General features: G+C 42.4%; 1 protein-coding gene across 2 annotated transcripts in view; it reads right to left on the bottom strand.

Moving 5' to 3' along the window:
* The window catches only part of PDE6C (phosphodiesterase 6C), a gene marked incomplete at its 5' end in the record, with an annotated part of 47,999 nt that overhangs the window by 13,882 nt on the left and 18,901 nt on the right, over nt 1-15,216 (bottom strand). For both annotated transcript variants that reach the window (XM_082721979.1, XM_082721980.1), the window contains 7 exons: nt 1,018-1,105; nt 7,228-7,337; nt 7,742-7,849; nt 8,089-8,235; nt 12,724-12,792; nt 14,058-14,201; nt 14,782-14,931. In XM_082721979.1, the coding sequence (XP_082578105.1) occupies nt 1,018-1,105; nt 7,228-7,337; nt 7,742-7,849; nt 8,089-8,235; nt 12,724-12,792; nt 14,058-14,201; nt 14,782-14,931 (816 nt within the window). The remainder of the gene's footprint in view (nt 1-1,017; nt 1,106-7,227; nt 7,338-7,741; nt 7,850-8,088; nt 8,236-12,723; nt 12,793-14,057; nt 14,202-14,781; nt 14,932-15,216) is intronic.

The raw sequence follows: 15,216 nt of genomic DNA, 5'->3' as shown, positions 1-15,216 counted from the left end.
AATCAATCACAGGCTATTAAAAACACTCAACTATTTTTTTTTTCTTTTCCACCTTTCTGCCTGGTCAATCTACCTTGCAAGTTTCCCCACTTGCTTTACGTTACTTGGGAGAATTTAGTGTTATCTCTGGGCTTGGGCATATTTCTGTATGCTCCTTCCCTGAGCCTTTAATAAAAGATTGTTACAGAAACTGAGAAAAGCTCTACCCTGCCAAAGGGCTTATTTCTCCTGACTGAGCACATGTGATTCCCAACATGTTCTCTGTTACGACAAAATGTTTCCCTCCATCTAATAATGACTCGTTTTAATCAGCTTTCGCTTGGAATTTCTCAAGAGGTTTTTTTTTTTTAAGTATAACTAGAATATATATCCACTTTCCCCCAAGTCTATATACCCCTTAAATAAAATTGATAAAAAGAAGAAAGACAGCCTCCTATGGAATGTTAGTAACATGTGACATGTGCAAATCAAAGTGAATTCAAGACCAAGCTTCCTGCACAAAGCTGTCGCTGCTCCCTTATGCCCTACCCACTCTTGAATGTGGCATCTCCTTCTAGAATCTCAGCATTACCAGTGCCTCTCTGACCGCAGTTGTCTGTTTCTGTTTTGTATCGTGGTTTCACGCTTACCTTACCAAATCTTGACTTCCTCAACGATACAGACAAAGCCTCACAGGGCATGCTCCGTGAATAAGAAAATCATTGGCTATGTAGCCTACTTTCCCCTTTCCATATATATATCCCTTAGGGAGAACAGGGCCCTCTCACATCCACCATAGATTTTTCTTCTTTCTCCACAGACCCACAGAGATTTTGTGGCTTTCTATGGCTCTTTTCTATCTCAGCTCCTTCCAGCCTGGTTGTTCAAAACTCTTGCAAAATAGGCATTTCTAGCAATTGACTGCAATAAGGGTTTAGGCTGCCAAATGCCATAACTCAAGGCCATCCTCTTTCTAGGCATTTTTGATGGGTTAGTGCTTTGATCCAGAGCTTCTGAGCTGGAGAAGGGCTCATGTACCTCATCCTGCAGGAGGGTCTTACTGTACTCCAGGTGATGCCTCTCCAAAATGGAAGATCCGTGAAGCTTTGCTAATGGAGATGTGGATCTAGGAGGAAGAGGATATGCCATAAGTTCAGCAGCTTAGAGATTACACGGAAGTCCATACAGTATAAAGTCTTTACTCTCTGAGGACGTTTTCCATTTCTTCTTTCTCCCTTTCCTCTAATACCTGTGAAATGATCGAAAGGAACACACTGGGACCAGTTTTTTTAGATTTAGAACACGAGAATACACTCTTTAAAAAAATTCTTTAAGAAAGCTAATTTGTTGAATGCATAAAATGACTGAATTAATTTAAATTAGGAAGTTTGGTTCATCCCCTGCATTTTTAAGTTTAAAATCTTGAGGTTCCCTGGAGCTTATGGCACTGGTCTGCGACTCCCTGAACATGGAACAAACCTCGTGAAGGCCCACAGATCATTAAATGGAAAATGTTTACTAAGAATTTCCAGGAACTAGGGCACCTAGGTGGCTCAGTCAGTTTAGCATCTGCCTTCAGCTCAGGTCATGATCCCAGGGTTCTGGGATTGAGCCCTGCTTTGGGCTCCCTTCTCAGCAGGGAGTCTGCTTCTCCCTCTGCCCCACACCCCCCTCTCATGCTCTCTTTCTCTTTCTCAAATAAATCAATAAAATCTTAAGACAAAAGAAAAAGAATTTCCAGGAACCAAAATAAAAATGATTATAAAGTGATCATTTTTTTTTTTTCCTCCTCTAAGACAGGGACAGCAATTTTAAGTTAAACTTCCCATTTGTTAACTGTTAGGTCACAGCTTTCTATAAGTGGGGACTACAGTCTTGGGTGCCCTGTCTTCCTTCAAGTTTTTCTGTTTGAGAAGGGGATGCCCTCAAAAATAAAAGGTACAGAGAGGAAGTGATAGAGAGAGGCTGAGGTCAAAGGCCTACACAGGTAGTATAAAGAATTTGCTATAAGAAATACAGAATGAATAAATAATTTTAAGAAAGGAAGAAATCAGAGATAGGAGTGGCAGCCTTAGTAGAGAAGTTTCATCTTATTTGAGAAAGAACAGAACTTTAGGGAGTAGAAGAGATAGTAACAGGTCACTAACAAGTCAGGTAACCCACATGCTCTAGTTAGGGAACAGCGTCTGAACAATATGATAATTGATCCTAATTTTAGGACATATTTAAATACCTCCTCTGTGTTAGCACTGGAGATTTAAAAAAATTAATTAAAGCTCAATTCCGGTCAGAAAAGAATTCCTTTAGGTTTAAAAGCATCAGTCAAGAAAGATTTCTGGGCATTTAGAGATACACCCAATCTCAGAATAATACCTCATAGATTATTTATTAATACAAAAGAGAAAATGTACCTTTACCTAAAGAGAGCTCCTGGATATTGCCCATAAATAATTTAACTATACTTCATAAATAATGGGACAAATTGCTACTATGGGCTTCCTGATGGACTGAGAAGGGTACTATCCATGTAGAAATCCGACCAAAAATGTTTACCCTGAATCTGGTAAGCAGGAAACCACTGGGAAAATCCAAATTGAGGGCTTTTTCCTGCACAAGAATCGTCCTAGACTAAAAAATGGCCATATTCAGAAAGATACAGGAAGGTTGAGGAGTTATTACAGATTAAAGAGATTAAAAATACTGGACAACCAAACACAAGGCGTGATCCTTGATTAGATCCTGAATCAAAATGGAAAAAAAAAAAAAGCTATGAAGGACATTATTGGGAAAATTGGAATCACTTGAATAAACATTCTATATTGGATAACAGTAGTGTACCAATGTTAAATTTCCTCAGCATGATCATCATGTTTTGTGTCTATGGGCAAATGTCTCCCTTATTCTTAGGAGATACATGCTGAAACATTTTGGGGTAAAATGTCATGATGTCTGCAACTCACAGATGGTTCAGTAAAAAGAAAAAGAATTAATTTATATATATACATAGACATACACATATGTATATACATATTTGGAGAGAAAATTAGTTTAGCAAGATATATATATATATATATATATATTTTTTAAACTTTTTATTTTTTATAAACATATATTTTTATCCCCAGGGGTACAGGTCTGTGAATCACCAGGTTTACACACTTCACAGCACTCACCAAAGCACATACCCTCCCCAATGTCCGTAATCCCACCCCCTTCTCCCAAACCCCCTCCCCCCAGCAGATATATTTTTAAAGTAAATTTCAGAGATGTCATTAAAAGTTTCCATGGGATACTGAGAAAAAAAAAATTTTTTTTAAATCATACCATCCATCAATAATTCTCTGTATATTGGAAGTCTGCCAATAGTAAGCTTGAAGGATGGAAAATAGCTAGTTCAGCTGTGCTACTGACCAGGGAGAAAATAACGAAAGTAGAGAAACTCAAGCAGGAGATCATGGTGTGACTTGACTAGCCAACCTACCAGTTTTCCTGGACTTTTCAAGAATGATTTTTGAAAATTAAGACTCCAGCCAGGGACAGTGTTGGTAAGAAAGTACTAAGGGGTTCTTTTAAGGTAGACGAGTAATATCCCAACTTCCCGAAGAAATCTGAGGACTGTTGTGGGGAGGGACACCACTGTCAGTATTCCCTAGGGAATTCTGAGGTGGTGGAGGAGATGATTGAAGACTGGATACAAGTAAATTTTATCCTAAAATTTAAGAAGCAGAAAATGACACAATCTGTAGATGACAGAACAGGAAGGTTGACCTTTACCTCTGAAACAATTTAAACTATTTCAGAGTTTGCAAGCACTTACAGAATAATCATTAGGAAATCCCAAAGCAGGTTTAGAAGGAATACATGAGGCCAGGTTGATGTTATGGACCCTTTTGTGACAGGGTTGGGGGGGGCAGAAGGCCGCGGAACCCCTGTGTCTGGATTTCAGCACGGCAGTTGACAGGGCGCCTTGGGATATCTGCAGTAGGTTCTGGAACAGTGAGTGTATCCACTCACACAGCTGGGCAGCAGAGCCCAATGAGTGGGTTTAATTGACTGTCTTCAACCGTGAGAACAGTTTTCCAGTCCTGGGCCCCAAAACTTTGCCCTTGCTCTTGTCCTGATGCATAATTTTACCAGTGACTTGAATGAATATTAATGGAAACCATGACTAATTTTTCAATGATAAAAAACTGGAAAAAAAATGAATCCATTGGCTGACAGAGAATGGCAAAGGCGATTTCAATTAAGAGTGAAATGAAGAATCAAGAAGATGAAATTTAATTAAGATTAAAGGTAAAACACTTCAGATCCTGTCTGGATTACTGTGTTAAACCCCAAGACCAGCATTTAAAGAATGACATAAAACCACTAGACTGGATTCACAGAAGAATAGCCCAAAAAATGACGTGTGTGGAGACTTTATATATGAAATGGTTTAAATAGCTGGGTGTGTTCAACCAGGAAAGGAGGAGGGGGAAGTGATAATTCTCTTTTATACGAAGGAATGGTCTGTGGTACAGAAATTATGCATATTCTAGCAGCTCCAGAGAGAAACCTGAACAGGACAAACAGATGTGATTGGGAGACCAATTTCAGTTCAATATCATAAAGAACATCCAACCATCCGAATCATCTAAGAGGGGAATGGTGTGTCCTGTGGGTCATTATGGGAAAAGCCAGATATGGACTCGAGGACATCGGGAGGAAGGCAGTCGAGGAGAGGCCTGTGTTGGATGGGGGATAAGATAAATTTTAACATTCCTCATATTTTGTCCCAGTAACTGCATTTCTTCAGGGAGAAGACGGAGGAGAGAAAAGAGGCAGAAAGACAAGATGGCCAAAAAACTAAACAAGGAAAGGGGTGAGAGGAATAAAGAAATCAGTAAGCTTAGAGATGAGTGAAGCAGAAAACAAACTGACTGGAAAAGTGAAGGGACCAAAGGGAGTAGGAGAACTGGAGGTAATGACAGAAATCTGAAAATGGCAAGGTTTTTGTTTTTTGGGTTTTTTTTTTTAAGATTTTATTTTTTTGTTTGACAGACGGAGATCACAAGTAGGCAGAGAGGCAGGCAGAGAGAGAGGGGAGAAAGCAGGCTCCCTGAAGAGCAGAGAGCCCAAAGTGGGGCTCGATCCCAGGACCCTAGAATTATGACCTGAGCCGAAGGCAGAGGCTTTAACCCACTGAGCCACCCAGGTGCCCCGAAAATGGCAAGGTTTTTAAGGCATTGTCAGAGGGTAGTCCATAACTCTAATAAATTGAGGGTGGAAACCAGAACCAAGGGGGCCAGACATTCTGGAGACGAGAAATCAGACCATGGGCACAAGGTCCAGCCAAGAAGCAGAGTCATCTGTGATCCCTGCTGCTTCATGTCACCCTCTATGGCGAGCTGATTTGTCACCATCAATGTGAGAGTAATAATCGTGTTTCATTCCACCTTCTCAAGAACATGCCAACATCATGTCTCCATAGCTCTGTGGACTCCTAAGCAATTCTTCCAGAACAATAGGGATATGAAGAGCCTCAGTGAGCATCACGATTGAAGGACAGCATGCAGCAAGGCGGTGTTTGATCATGGTGGCATAGCAGAGCTGCCGGGACCAAGGGCACCCATGCTGAGGTGCCTGCAGTGAGGAAGCCCGAACACGGGTCCCAGTCCTTCCACTGCCTCATATTCCTGTCATCCAGTCTACAGAGAGAAATGGCAGGAGACATTCAGCATGCCCCCCAGCAGATGGATGGAGGCACACACACAAGACCCCAGCCCGGCCAAAGCAGAGACCTCAGAGGTGGCTGCATCCTTCCTGGAGGCCAGATGCCACATCCAATTTGGCAAGATGGACTTTGCCTTTCTGAGCTTGTTTCTTCCTCAGTGAAAGAGGGAGGTGATAGGAGCCCCCATGTAGGAGCGCTAGGAGAATTCAAAGAGGCAATGAGTGCCAAGTTCTCAGCGCGGGGCAGCACACCTTGGCTACTCAGTAGATCTGAGGTGGCCACCACACCAGTGGTCAGAGGAGAGGAAGGGAACCCAGCCACTGTCAGGACACTGGCCTGCAGGAATGCAGAATGGCCCACGTGCACGGGGATCTCTGGAAGGGAATCCGTCCCTTGCCCGAAGCCACAGAGCCAATCCTCTTTTCAAGACAAAGCCCTATAGCTGGAGTTACTGAAGGTGAGACTGACGTCACCACTCACGGGGTGCTTTTCATTCACTGAGTAGATTTTTTTGGAGCAACTCCTGTGTAGTTTCAGATACGTGTAATTTCATTTGAGTCCCCTAACCGTCTTTGAGAGGTAGATATCGTGCCCCTTCTGTGGTTCACAAATAGAATCTCAAATAGACCAAGTGACTTCCCCAAGCTCCCCCAACCAGGAAGTGGTTGGACCCCACAAACCCAGACTTCTCTCTAAATGCCTGGTGCCTCTGGAGAGGGGTAGGTAGTGTGTCAGAGTTGAGGATACAGTGTGTCTAAGTTAGACAGAGCAGCTTAAAAGCCATGATCAAGGAGCTCAGCTGGCCACAGGCATTGCTGATGAATTTTGAAGAGTGTCAGTGACATCATAATAATACTTAGTGTTTATTTATTGTCCAGAGACTACCAGGAGTGGAATGCTTTATATGCATGATCTCATTTAATTTTTACAAGGATCTTACCTGTTAGGTACCATTGTTACAATCCTTACTTTTCAAATGAGGAAGTTGAGGCTTACAAAATGTAAATCAGTTGTGAACCCAGTGAGCCCACATCTTTCTGAGCTGAGAAACTGCACCTTCATTGTTGCCCTTGGCTGGGGCAGGAGGGGAAGGCTGACAGAGAGGATAAGGTGCCAAGCCAGCTGCAGGAGAGCTTGGGAGCTGCAGAGGAGCCAGGGAAGGGAAGGGGAGTGAGCCCAGGAAGGAACACCCTCTGGCTGGGGGTGCTCCACAAGTGTGTGTGCATGTAAGCCCAAGCCTGGTGCACTTTCATATATGAATTCCATACTCTGACTAAGCACTTGAAGAGAGGAGGAGTGACAGCATTTATGAATAAGGCAGGGCACGTCTGGAGATGAAAACCATAGGGGACGGGGGCTGCGGGCTGCAAACATCCAGGGAGAAAGAGCAGACATTATCATGAGGGCTGAGGCTCTGAAGGAACAGAATGTGACCCTGAGATTCCTGAACATGATGGAGAAGAGCTGACAGGCTAAGAGACAAGTTCTCTTCTCTTCCAAGATGGCTTCAAACATCACCAGTACTCGTCACTTACTTCATCTGATACAAATTATTGGTGCCTCGGTGGTCAATGTCGTGGCAGAAGGCAGCCGCGAGCATGGCAAAGGCTTCAAGATCCGTATAGTATTTCTTCAGTCTTCCTGTCTAAAAACGCACATATGTATATATATATATATATATATATATTTACTTAGACATATACACCTCTGAGCAGGCTCACTGAGGTCAGCCTGCAAAGGAGAAGATGGCCTGCCCGGTTTGTAGAGCAAATCGGCTTTACATCTCGGGTACTGCAGCTCATTCCCAGCAATTACAAAACCCAGCAGGTTCCTGACTGTTTTCTTTAAGGCCATGAGTATGTGAATGCCACAGTACTCATCCAACCACGTGCCCAGAGATACCCATGTTGCCTGGCATCATCTACAGGGGCGTTTGGGGCTTATAGGATCCAAAATTACTGATCTAAAACCATGGACCACAGCTGCTTGTCATCGTGCTCACGAGGGAAGCGTGCAGGTTTCCCGCGGTTTGCAGCTCTCTGTACCTACCATGAGCAGAGTGAACATGGTCTGCCCCACATTGAAGCCGTGCCGCCAGTTGTGGTAGGTGATGGAACGGTACCCTTTCCTCACCGTGTACATCCACCTGGTCAGAACCTGCCGCCCAAACAAGACAGCTCTGTTCAGACTTTGGAATCGAATTCTAAAGATCAGAAGGTCTGTGACCACCTTATCTAAAAAGATAGGCTGGTCCTGTTTGCAGGGCTCAAGCTGATATATTTACAAAGTTAATAATCATTGAAAACCCAAATGGAAGTTAATCTTTTGAACCACGGGAAACACAGGTGAGGGCAGCAATGGCATCACACCTTACTTTCAATTACATGCTATCTGACCTCGACGGGTACTTTGAATTTCTCCACCACGTTGATTTCAAAAAACAGCCGCAGCCCACACTTAATCAGCTCGTGCTCTGTGATGGGGAAGTCGCTGAAACGGAACTCGTACAGGTCCACCGCCTGCGGGTCCGGCAGGTCCTCTTTCTGCGGAGACAAGGGCGGACTGCTTCGGATTACCTGCCTCTTCCCCCGCACCCTGCTCTCCATGAATTACCATGAAAGGGGACCACGTGGAGCCCCCCGAGCCTCTGTGCACCTGACCCCAGGGCCATGCAGAGGCCGTGTGTGATCCCCCAACAAGCCTACACCATCGTCCCCAGTTTCCAGAGGGAGACGCTGACACTTGGCTCTATTAAGAAACTTTCTGAGCGATGGAATTCAATTCTGAATCCATCTCCAGTGGCCGTTCTCTTTTTCTGATGCTAAAGAAAAGGTCTTGTTGCCGCTGCCTGGTCTGTTTTCAGGATTCAACTTCTCTCTTCTCCTCTTCCAGAAATACTTGGTGAACAGTGAATGATCACTTCATTCATTCTTATCTGCTCTTTACCTGTTCGCAGACAGTGGGCTCTGCCACATGGGATCGTGCCTGTCTTATTTGCTGCAGCTCCTGGTGTCCACAGGCCTGTGCCAGGGAGGGGCTTGGGAAATGTCTGTGGGATGAATGACGCCTCATTCACCCTGCACCTTGTTAGATTGAGGACTGTGGATAAAACAGTGGGCCCGTGGCAAATGACATGGCCAGGGAAATAAAAATAGGGATCATGCCCTTAACAAACTTAGCTCATTGAAATATTTTTAATATTTCTAATATAGATCATTGAAAGGTAAGAGTTTAGAATACTCACAGAGTGTAACAACATCCCAGGCCCAAGGCTGGGGGTAGAGTTGAAGGCAGGCTGGAGAGGGAGTTAGAGGGATAGATATTCTGGAAGGATGTGGACTCAGCTGGTTTGGTGGATGGCAGGGAGGAGGCGATCCCACGGGAGGAGAGAGAGCTCCAGGAGGGAGAAAGAAGCTAGGAAGAGAGACGTGGGTCCACCGGAAGCGCGCAGGAGCAATTTGGTCCAGTGGGTATTTACTGAGCCAGTCCTAAGTCCTGCACGCGGTGCTAAGGCCATGTCGCTCAGCAAGTTATGGTTTCCCAGGAGGAATAGTTCATGCTCTATTTTATACAAATTTCAATACCAAGCGGTAGATGGCTGTTTTAAGCAAAATTATGATTTCTCATCCCTTAAGCCCTCAGTCTGGATTGATCTCTCCCCCTCGCCCTTCTCTCCTTCCCCAGGTCTCCCAGAGCCCTATGATGCCTTCTCACCCGAGCTAGTCTCAGACTGGTCACATCAGGTAGACATGATTTTTTTTTTTTTGCCCTGCAAAGCAATGGTTTGGAACCAAGAGACTAGCCTTTAGTTCTGGGTTTAGTTTAGCTACATCTCCCAGACTGCACAAGCCTCAGTGTTCGCATCTGTGAAACAGGAACAACAATAGTAACTGTCTTTGCTGTCTTCATTGAAAAGCAATGCTAATCTGATCTGCCTGCCTCACAGAGAATTAGTGGAGATTGAGCTCACAAAAACCCTTTCTCCGTTTCTCATAGAACCTGCCTATGTCCTTCGTTACTCCTTCTTGTCACCTTCTTTCTCTGTCCAAACACTCCCAGGTTCCTTGCCCACGTAGGTTCTTCTTTTCCTCTTATTTATTCATGATTTATCATTCAATAGACATTTATCGGTTTCTATCTGTGTTGTAGGCTTTATGGGTGACTAAAGCAGACACTGTCACTGTCCCTGAAACATGCATTCTCATGGGGAGAGGCAGACAACAAGCACATCTTTTAAAAGTCAGAATAGAGAAGCTTAAAGCAGTATGGTGGGGAGTACCCCGGGCCACACAGACTCTCTGCTGGAGGTTGTCTCAGCCCTACAATTTATAGAGTGAAGATAGGATGTGAAAATGATTTTAATGCTTTAAAGGCTCAGTCACAGTAAAGTGTAAGTGTGCATTTTAGCAAGAATCCAAGGAGGAGGTTCTCAAAAGAATGACCCCCAGGTCCCATTTGCAGTAACAAACCAATCAAAGTAGGTTAGTACAAAAAGTATAGAATTTGAAGAACAGCCGTTTTATAATAGGTGGTACAGAGGGTCGATAAAAAATAAAGGCGTTTGGTTGGTCTGCTAAGTAGGAACTCTGGGCACCCAACGGCCAGTCTTCTCCCCACTAAGCTGGAATGAGGGCAGTTAGGGGTGGCTGATGTCCTGCTCAAGCTCTGAAGCAGTTCTGACGGCACCTTTCAAGGCTGGCTCGCTCCATCTACTCCCAGAAGGATCCCCTGGGCACCTGAGCAGACCCCCGGCTTCACCCTCTGCCAGACAAATCCTGCTTTCCCCTCAAGCCTCCTTGCCACAGCTCCCATCTTGTGTTCTACCATCATCCGCAAGTAGAAACAGGCCCTTGGCCTCCCCTGGACCTTTGGTGCTCATGCTCTGGAAACTCGTCCCTGCGGGGCAGTGTGATTGCCTGTATTTTATCCTTAAGTAACGTGGCTTCTTGACCAGATCATACTACCTTTTGTACTCTGGATGGCAGAGTGTGACCTTTTGTACTCTGGATGGCAGAGTGTGTCTCGCTAACTACTGACTGAAGGAAAAGCATAGAATTAAGGATGGGTGACCAAGGTCCTTCTCTGGGAAGTCCTCTCTGGATCTACCGTGTAATTGCGAGGTGCAGAGCCTCCTGATGTGTCCTGGAGAGGAGGGAAGGAAGGCAGGGGGAGGACTTGCCTCGCCTCCTATGCCTGCATTGATGCAGGCTACCTCAGTCCTCCTTGGAAAGCAAAACTGCCATTGGCATCCATGATATTGTAGAAGGTCGCTAGTTCTCCAGTTAGAGGACAAAGGACCTTATGTTGGAGAAGCAATAAACCAATAGCTTTACGAAGAAACACCTGTTTGAATATAAAATCTACTCTAGGCTCATCCCAGATCATTACTGCATAAAAATTAAGAACTCAAACAAATATTTCAGAGAGTTTTCCCCAAAATTATGATCTCCACTTACCATGATTACATTTTCATGGCAAGCATTTGTTGCCAACATTTTTGCCACATAACTAATTAGCTACAAGGCAATTTTTGCCGTAAAAAATAAAATCACAAAAAATAAGAGAGGGACATTCATTAAAAAGAATGTAATGAGAGGCACCTTAGTCAGGTAAGCATCCTACTCTTGAGCTCAGCTCAGGTCTTGATCTCAGGATCATGAGGATCGTGTTGGGCTCCACGTTAGGCATGGAGCCTACTTAATTTAAAAGGATGTAATGAAACACACCAAAAAATGAATAACAAAATGAAAGAGACTTTACTGCAAAATAAAAAATATTTGAATATATTTTAAACGTATAGGTAGATTCATGGCAACATGGTGCAAATAACTGATTTTATTCTGTGCACTTGTCTTTGAAGTCTTTCATTCAGAGTAATATGTATGTGTGTATATATATATATTATATGCATATATAAGATATATATATGTATATATATTTTTTCTTGTTGATTTATCTCCTCCTTTGGCTTCACATTTTCTTTTTTTCACTAAAATTTCTTTTAGGTTTACATAATATAAGAACTATTATTTTTTATTTTACAGCAAGATTGCCTTACAAACTAATCAGTTATGCAGCAAAAATGCTTGCCCTGAAATGCTTGCAGCAAAAATGTCTATGGCAAAGAAGTTTAGGGCAAAACTACCTAGAATCAAATATAGTATTAATGACAAGAAGAGAAGTTATTGCAACCGGAAATGATAAGGGTGGCCCAATGGCAACCATAGGAAAGAATCGAATTCCTCCAAGTTCCAGAAGGAAGAAACCAGACCTGGCAGAAGACAGTTGTGCCTCAGAGGGTCTGACATTCTACTGTGATTTTGTCATGTCTTCTGGGGTGATTACAGTGCAATCCAAAACTATTAAAATAAATAAGGCCATGATATCCTTAGAGTCTGTGCCTGTGTTTCCTTATGTGGAAGTCTGGTTTCTTTCCTTTTTCTTTTTCTTTCTTTCTTTCTTTTTTTTTTTTTTTTTAAGATTTTATTTATTTATTTGCAGAGCAGAGAGCCTGATGTGGGGCTCAAACTCAGGACCCTGAGATCATGAGCTGAGCTGAAGGCAGAGGATTAACCCACTGAGCCACTCAAGTGCCCCTCTTTTTTCTTTTTTTTTTAAGTTTTTATTTATTTATTTGTCAGAGAGAGAGCGAGAGAGAGAACACAAGCAGGGGGAGCAGCAGGCAGAGAGAGAAACAGACTTTCCATCGAGAAGGGAGCCTGATGTGGGACTCAATCCCAGGACCCTAGCATCATGACCTGAGCCCAACGCAGCCGCTTAACCAACTGAGCCACCCAGACATCTCAGAAATCTGGTTTCTGATTCTAAATTATCTTTGTGGATTGGACTGTAGGAGACAAGGTGGAAGAAATGCAGAGAACCAGAAGACCACTCTTTATAAGAAATCTCTTTTTTTTCCAGCCTTTAAAGATGGCAGAGAAGAGGAAAGTCAACACTTACTTGAGAAATGAGAACATGTATCCTAATATATTTTATTTTAAAGGTGTAAAGGATAGAAGTAAAACACTTACCAAAATTGTGATGAGTTGTTTTTCTTCACAATCTTCAATTACGTCTGTATTTAACTTCTCTTTAATTTTCTAAAATGTAAAAGGAATCGGGGTGTGAGATTCCTATAAAGTGAATTTCTATCTGACTCTTCTACTCTTAAAATTGGTTTAAATGTATTTAAAATATGCTGTAATGAGTTCTATGCAAAGATGTATTCTGGATACAAAGAAGACCTGTAGTATAATTATGAAGAATTTCCAAAAAAACAAAAAAACAAAAAAAAAAACCTAATATAATTGATTTCTTTCTTTCCCCAAAAGGAAAATGTAACAGTGACTGTCTTAGAGACAGAGAGAGAAATGTAGAAAAAGAGAAAAATTTGTTTTTCTACGAGTTCTTTTATGTTCTCCTTTGTTTTCTATGAGTTAATAATAATTTCCCTTCATCCTCCCTAGATTTTCTTATTTTTAACATCTCAAATTGTCAAATAAAATTTCTCTCAACTTTCAAACCACTCAGCAAAACCAAAAAGAGAAAAAAAGAAAAAAAAAAAACACCCAAGAAAACTGCACCTACACACACTCCAAAAACTAGGGAAATAAAAGGAATAAAGATAGTGGGTGTGTGATATCTTCCCTTCATGTGGTGGTTATTAGAACATTGTTAGTAAATATCCACTTGCTTCCCCATCATCCATGATATTGGTCTTGGTCACATTTGGCCAATGAGACTTTGAGTGAATGTGACATTGAGACTTGATATGAGCTTGCACACTTGGGCTTACTCTCTCACATTTCTGACATTACCATAAGAAGAACACTTCTCAGGTAGCTGCTGGTCAAGAAGAATGATATATGCATAGAGCAAACCAAACCCACAGCTTAGAGCCAAGCCCAACTAAGAATCAGTTGAAGCCTGGTCAACCCACCAATGCCTGAGGAGGAAATAGGTGATTGTTGTCATATACCACTGACATATTTGTTATGCAGCATTATGTGGTAATAGCTGACTGGTACATTTCCCTTCCTGGAAATGTTTTTTCCTCACTAACACACTTGAATCTAGCTGCCACTCCTCTAGCTCCTACTGATCCATGAACTGTTTTTTGGGTTTTTTTTTTAAATTTTTAATGTTTTAAGCAGAGTGCAATTCCAACCAAGCAGCTGAGACATTTAATAAGGCTCTGTGTCTGCTGGGCCACCCAAGTCCTCCCCCAACCTTCCTTCTTTGTCTCCTCCTCCTTAGCCCAGGACTAAACCTATCCTCATGTGTCAGACCTCTAGGAAGTTAAACAAATTCCAGAAGCTACGCTCAGATGTCACTAAATGTCCACAGAACCGAATTCCCCACTTACCAGAATGGACTTGATTTCATCGGGAGTGGCTTTGGTCTGGCTCATGAGCATTTCCTGAGCTATATCCTTTCTGTTTTCTAGCTTATTCATTTTATCATAGGTGTCAGTATTTAAAAGAGACCATCCAAGAAATTGTGTGAGAGTCTGAAATGGATAAAATGTGATTCAATTCTCTACAATTAAAAACTTGTTTTGGAGGCAACCATTGGCATCTTTTCTATCAATCAATCTCCTTCCCACCATCAACAATCCAGCTTCTTATTTCAATCAAAGAAAAAAACACACTGATAATCAGCCCCAGACAATAAAGCTGGCTAAGCCCTTGCTTTGCAAAATGCACCATGCCCCATAAATACTTTATTAGAGGAGAGGAATTTCAAATATACAGTAGAATAAAGCAGAGTCTGAAACTCAGAGGATTGGAGGAGATAACAAGAATGACAAGGAATAGAAGGGGTGGGGAAAGGAGATAGAAACCTTCTTCCTGATTTCCTCATATCGTAAAGAATTTTGATTAAGCCAGAATTCAATCTCAGGAAGAAAATGTTGCAGTCTATAGATGTCAGGAAACAGAAATGACACAATGAGCACATACTGACCACAACCATGTGTGACTCATGCCTTAATTGCCCTTCAACAACATCCCTCCAGAGTAACAAATAATGACGCTGCCTCCATTGTTTCATGAATTTCATTTACCTCCATTATTTATAATTGCACTTACCTCAGTAATGTGTTCATCATACTCATCAAAAGGTTTTCCATCTTTTCTATTATAAAATGTAGCTACTCCCACAATATCTTCCTTCTTGTTGACAATAGGCAGGGATAAGACATTTTTAATGACCCAACCCGTTTCATCTACAGGTCCTTTCTACAAATAATAAAGACATTCAGATTATGCTTCAACTTTCAATTTTGAAATACCTGTGTTGCAAAAGAAATGTACAGAGAAGTGCTATGCATCCTTCACCCAGTTTCTCCAGTAGGAACACCTTGTGTAACTGTAGCGCACTATCAAATCCAGGAAATAAAGATTGATACAAACCCTGGATCTCACTCAGATTTCACTAGATGTGTGTGTACTTACTTGTGCATGCATGTGTGTGTGCCTTTCTGTGCAATTTCATCACACGTGTAGCCATGTGCACCCTGCCCA

This window comes from Mustela nivalis, assembly GCF_964662115.1.
Source record: "Mustela nivalis genome assembly, chromosome: 2".
In the NCBI taxonomy this organism is placed as follows: domain Eukaryota; kingdom Metazoa; phylum Chordata; class Mammalia; order Carnivora; family Mustelidae; genus Mustela; species Mustela nivalis.
The sequence above is the reverse complement of the archived record's forward strand: the minus strand, read 5'-3'. Positions and strand labels throughout refer to the sequence as shown.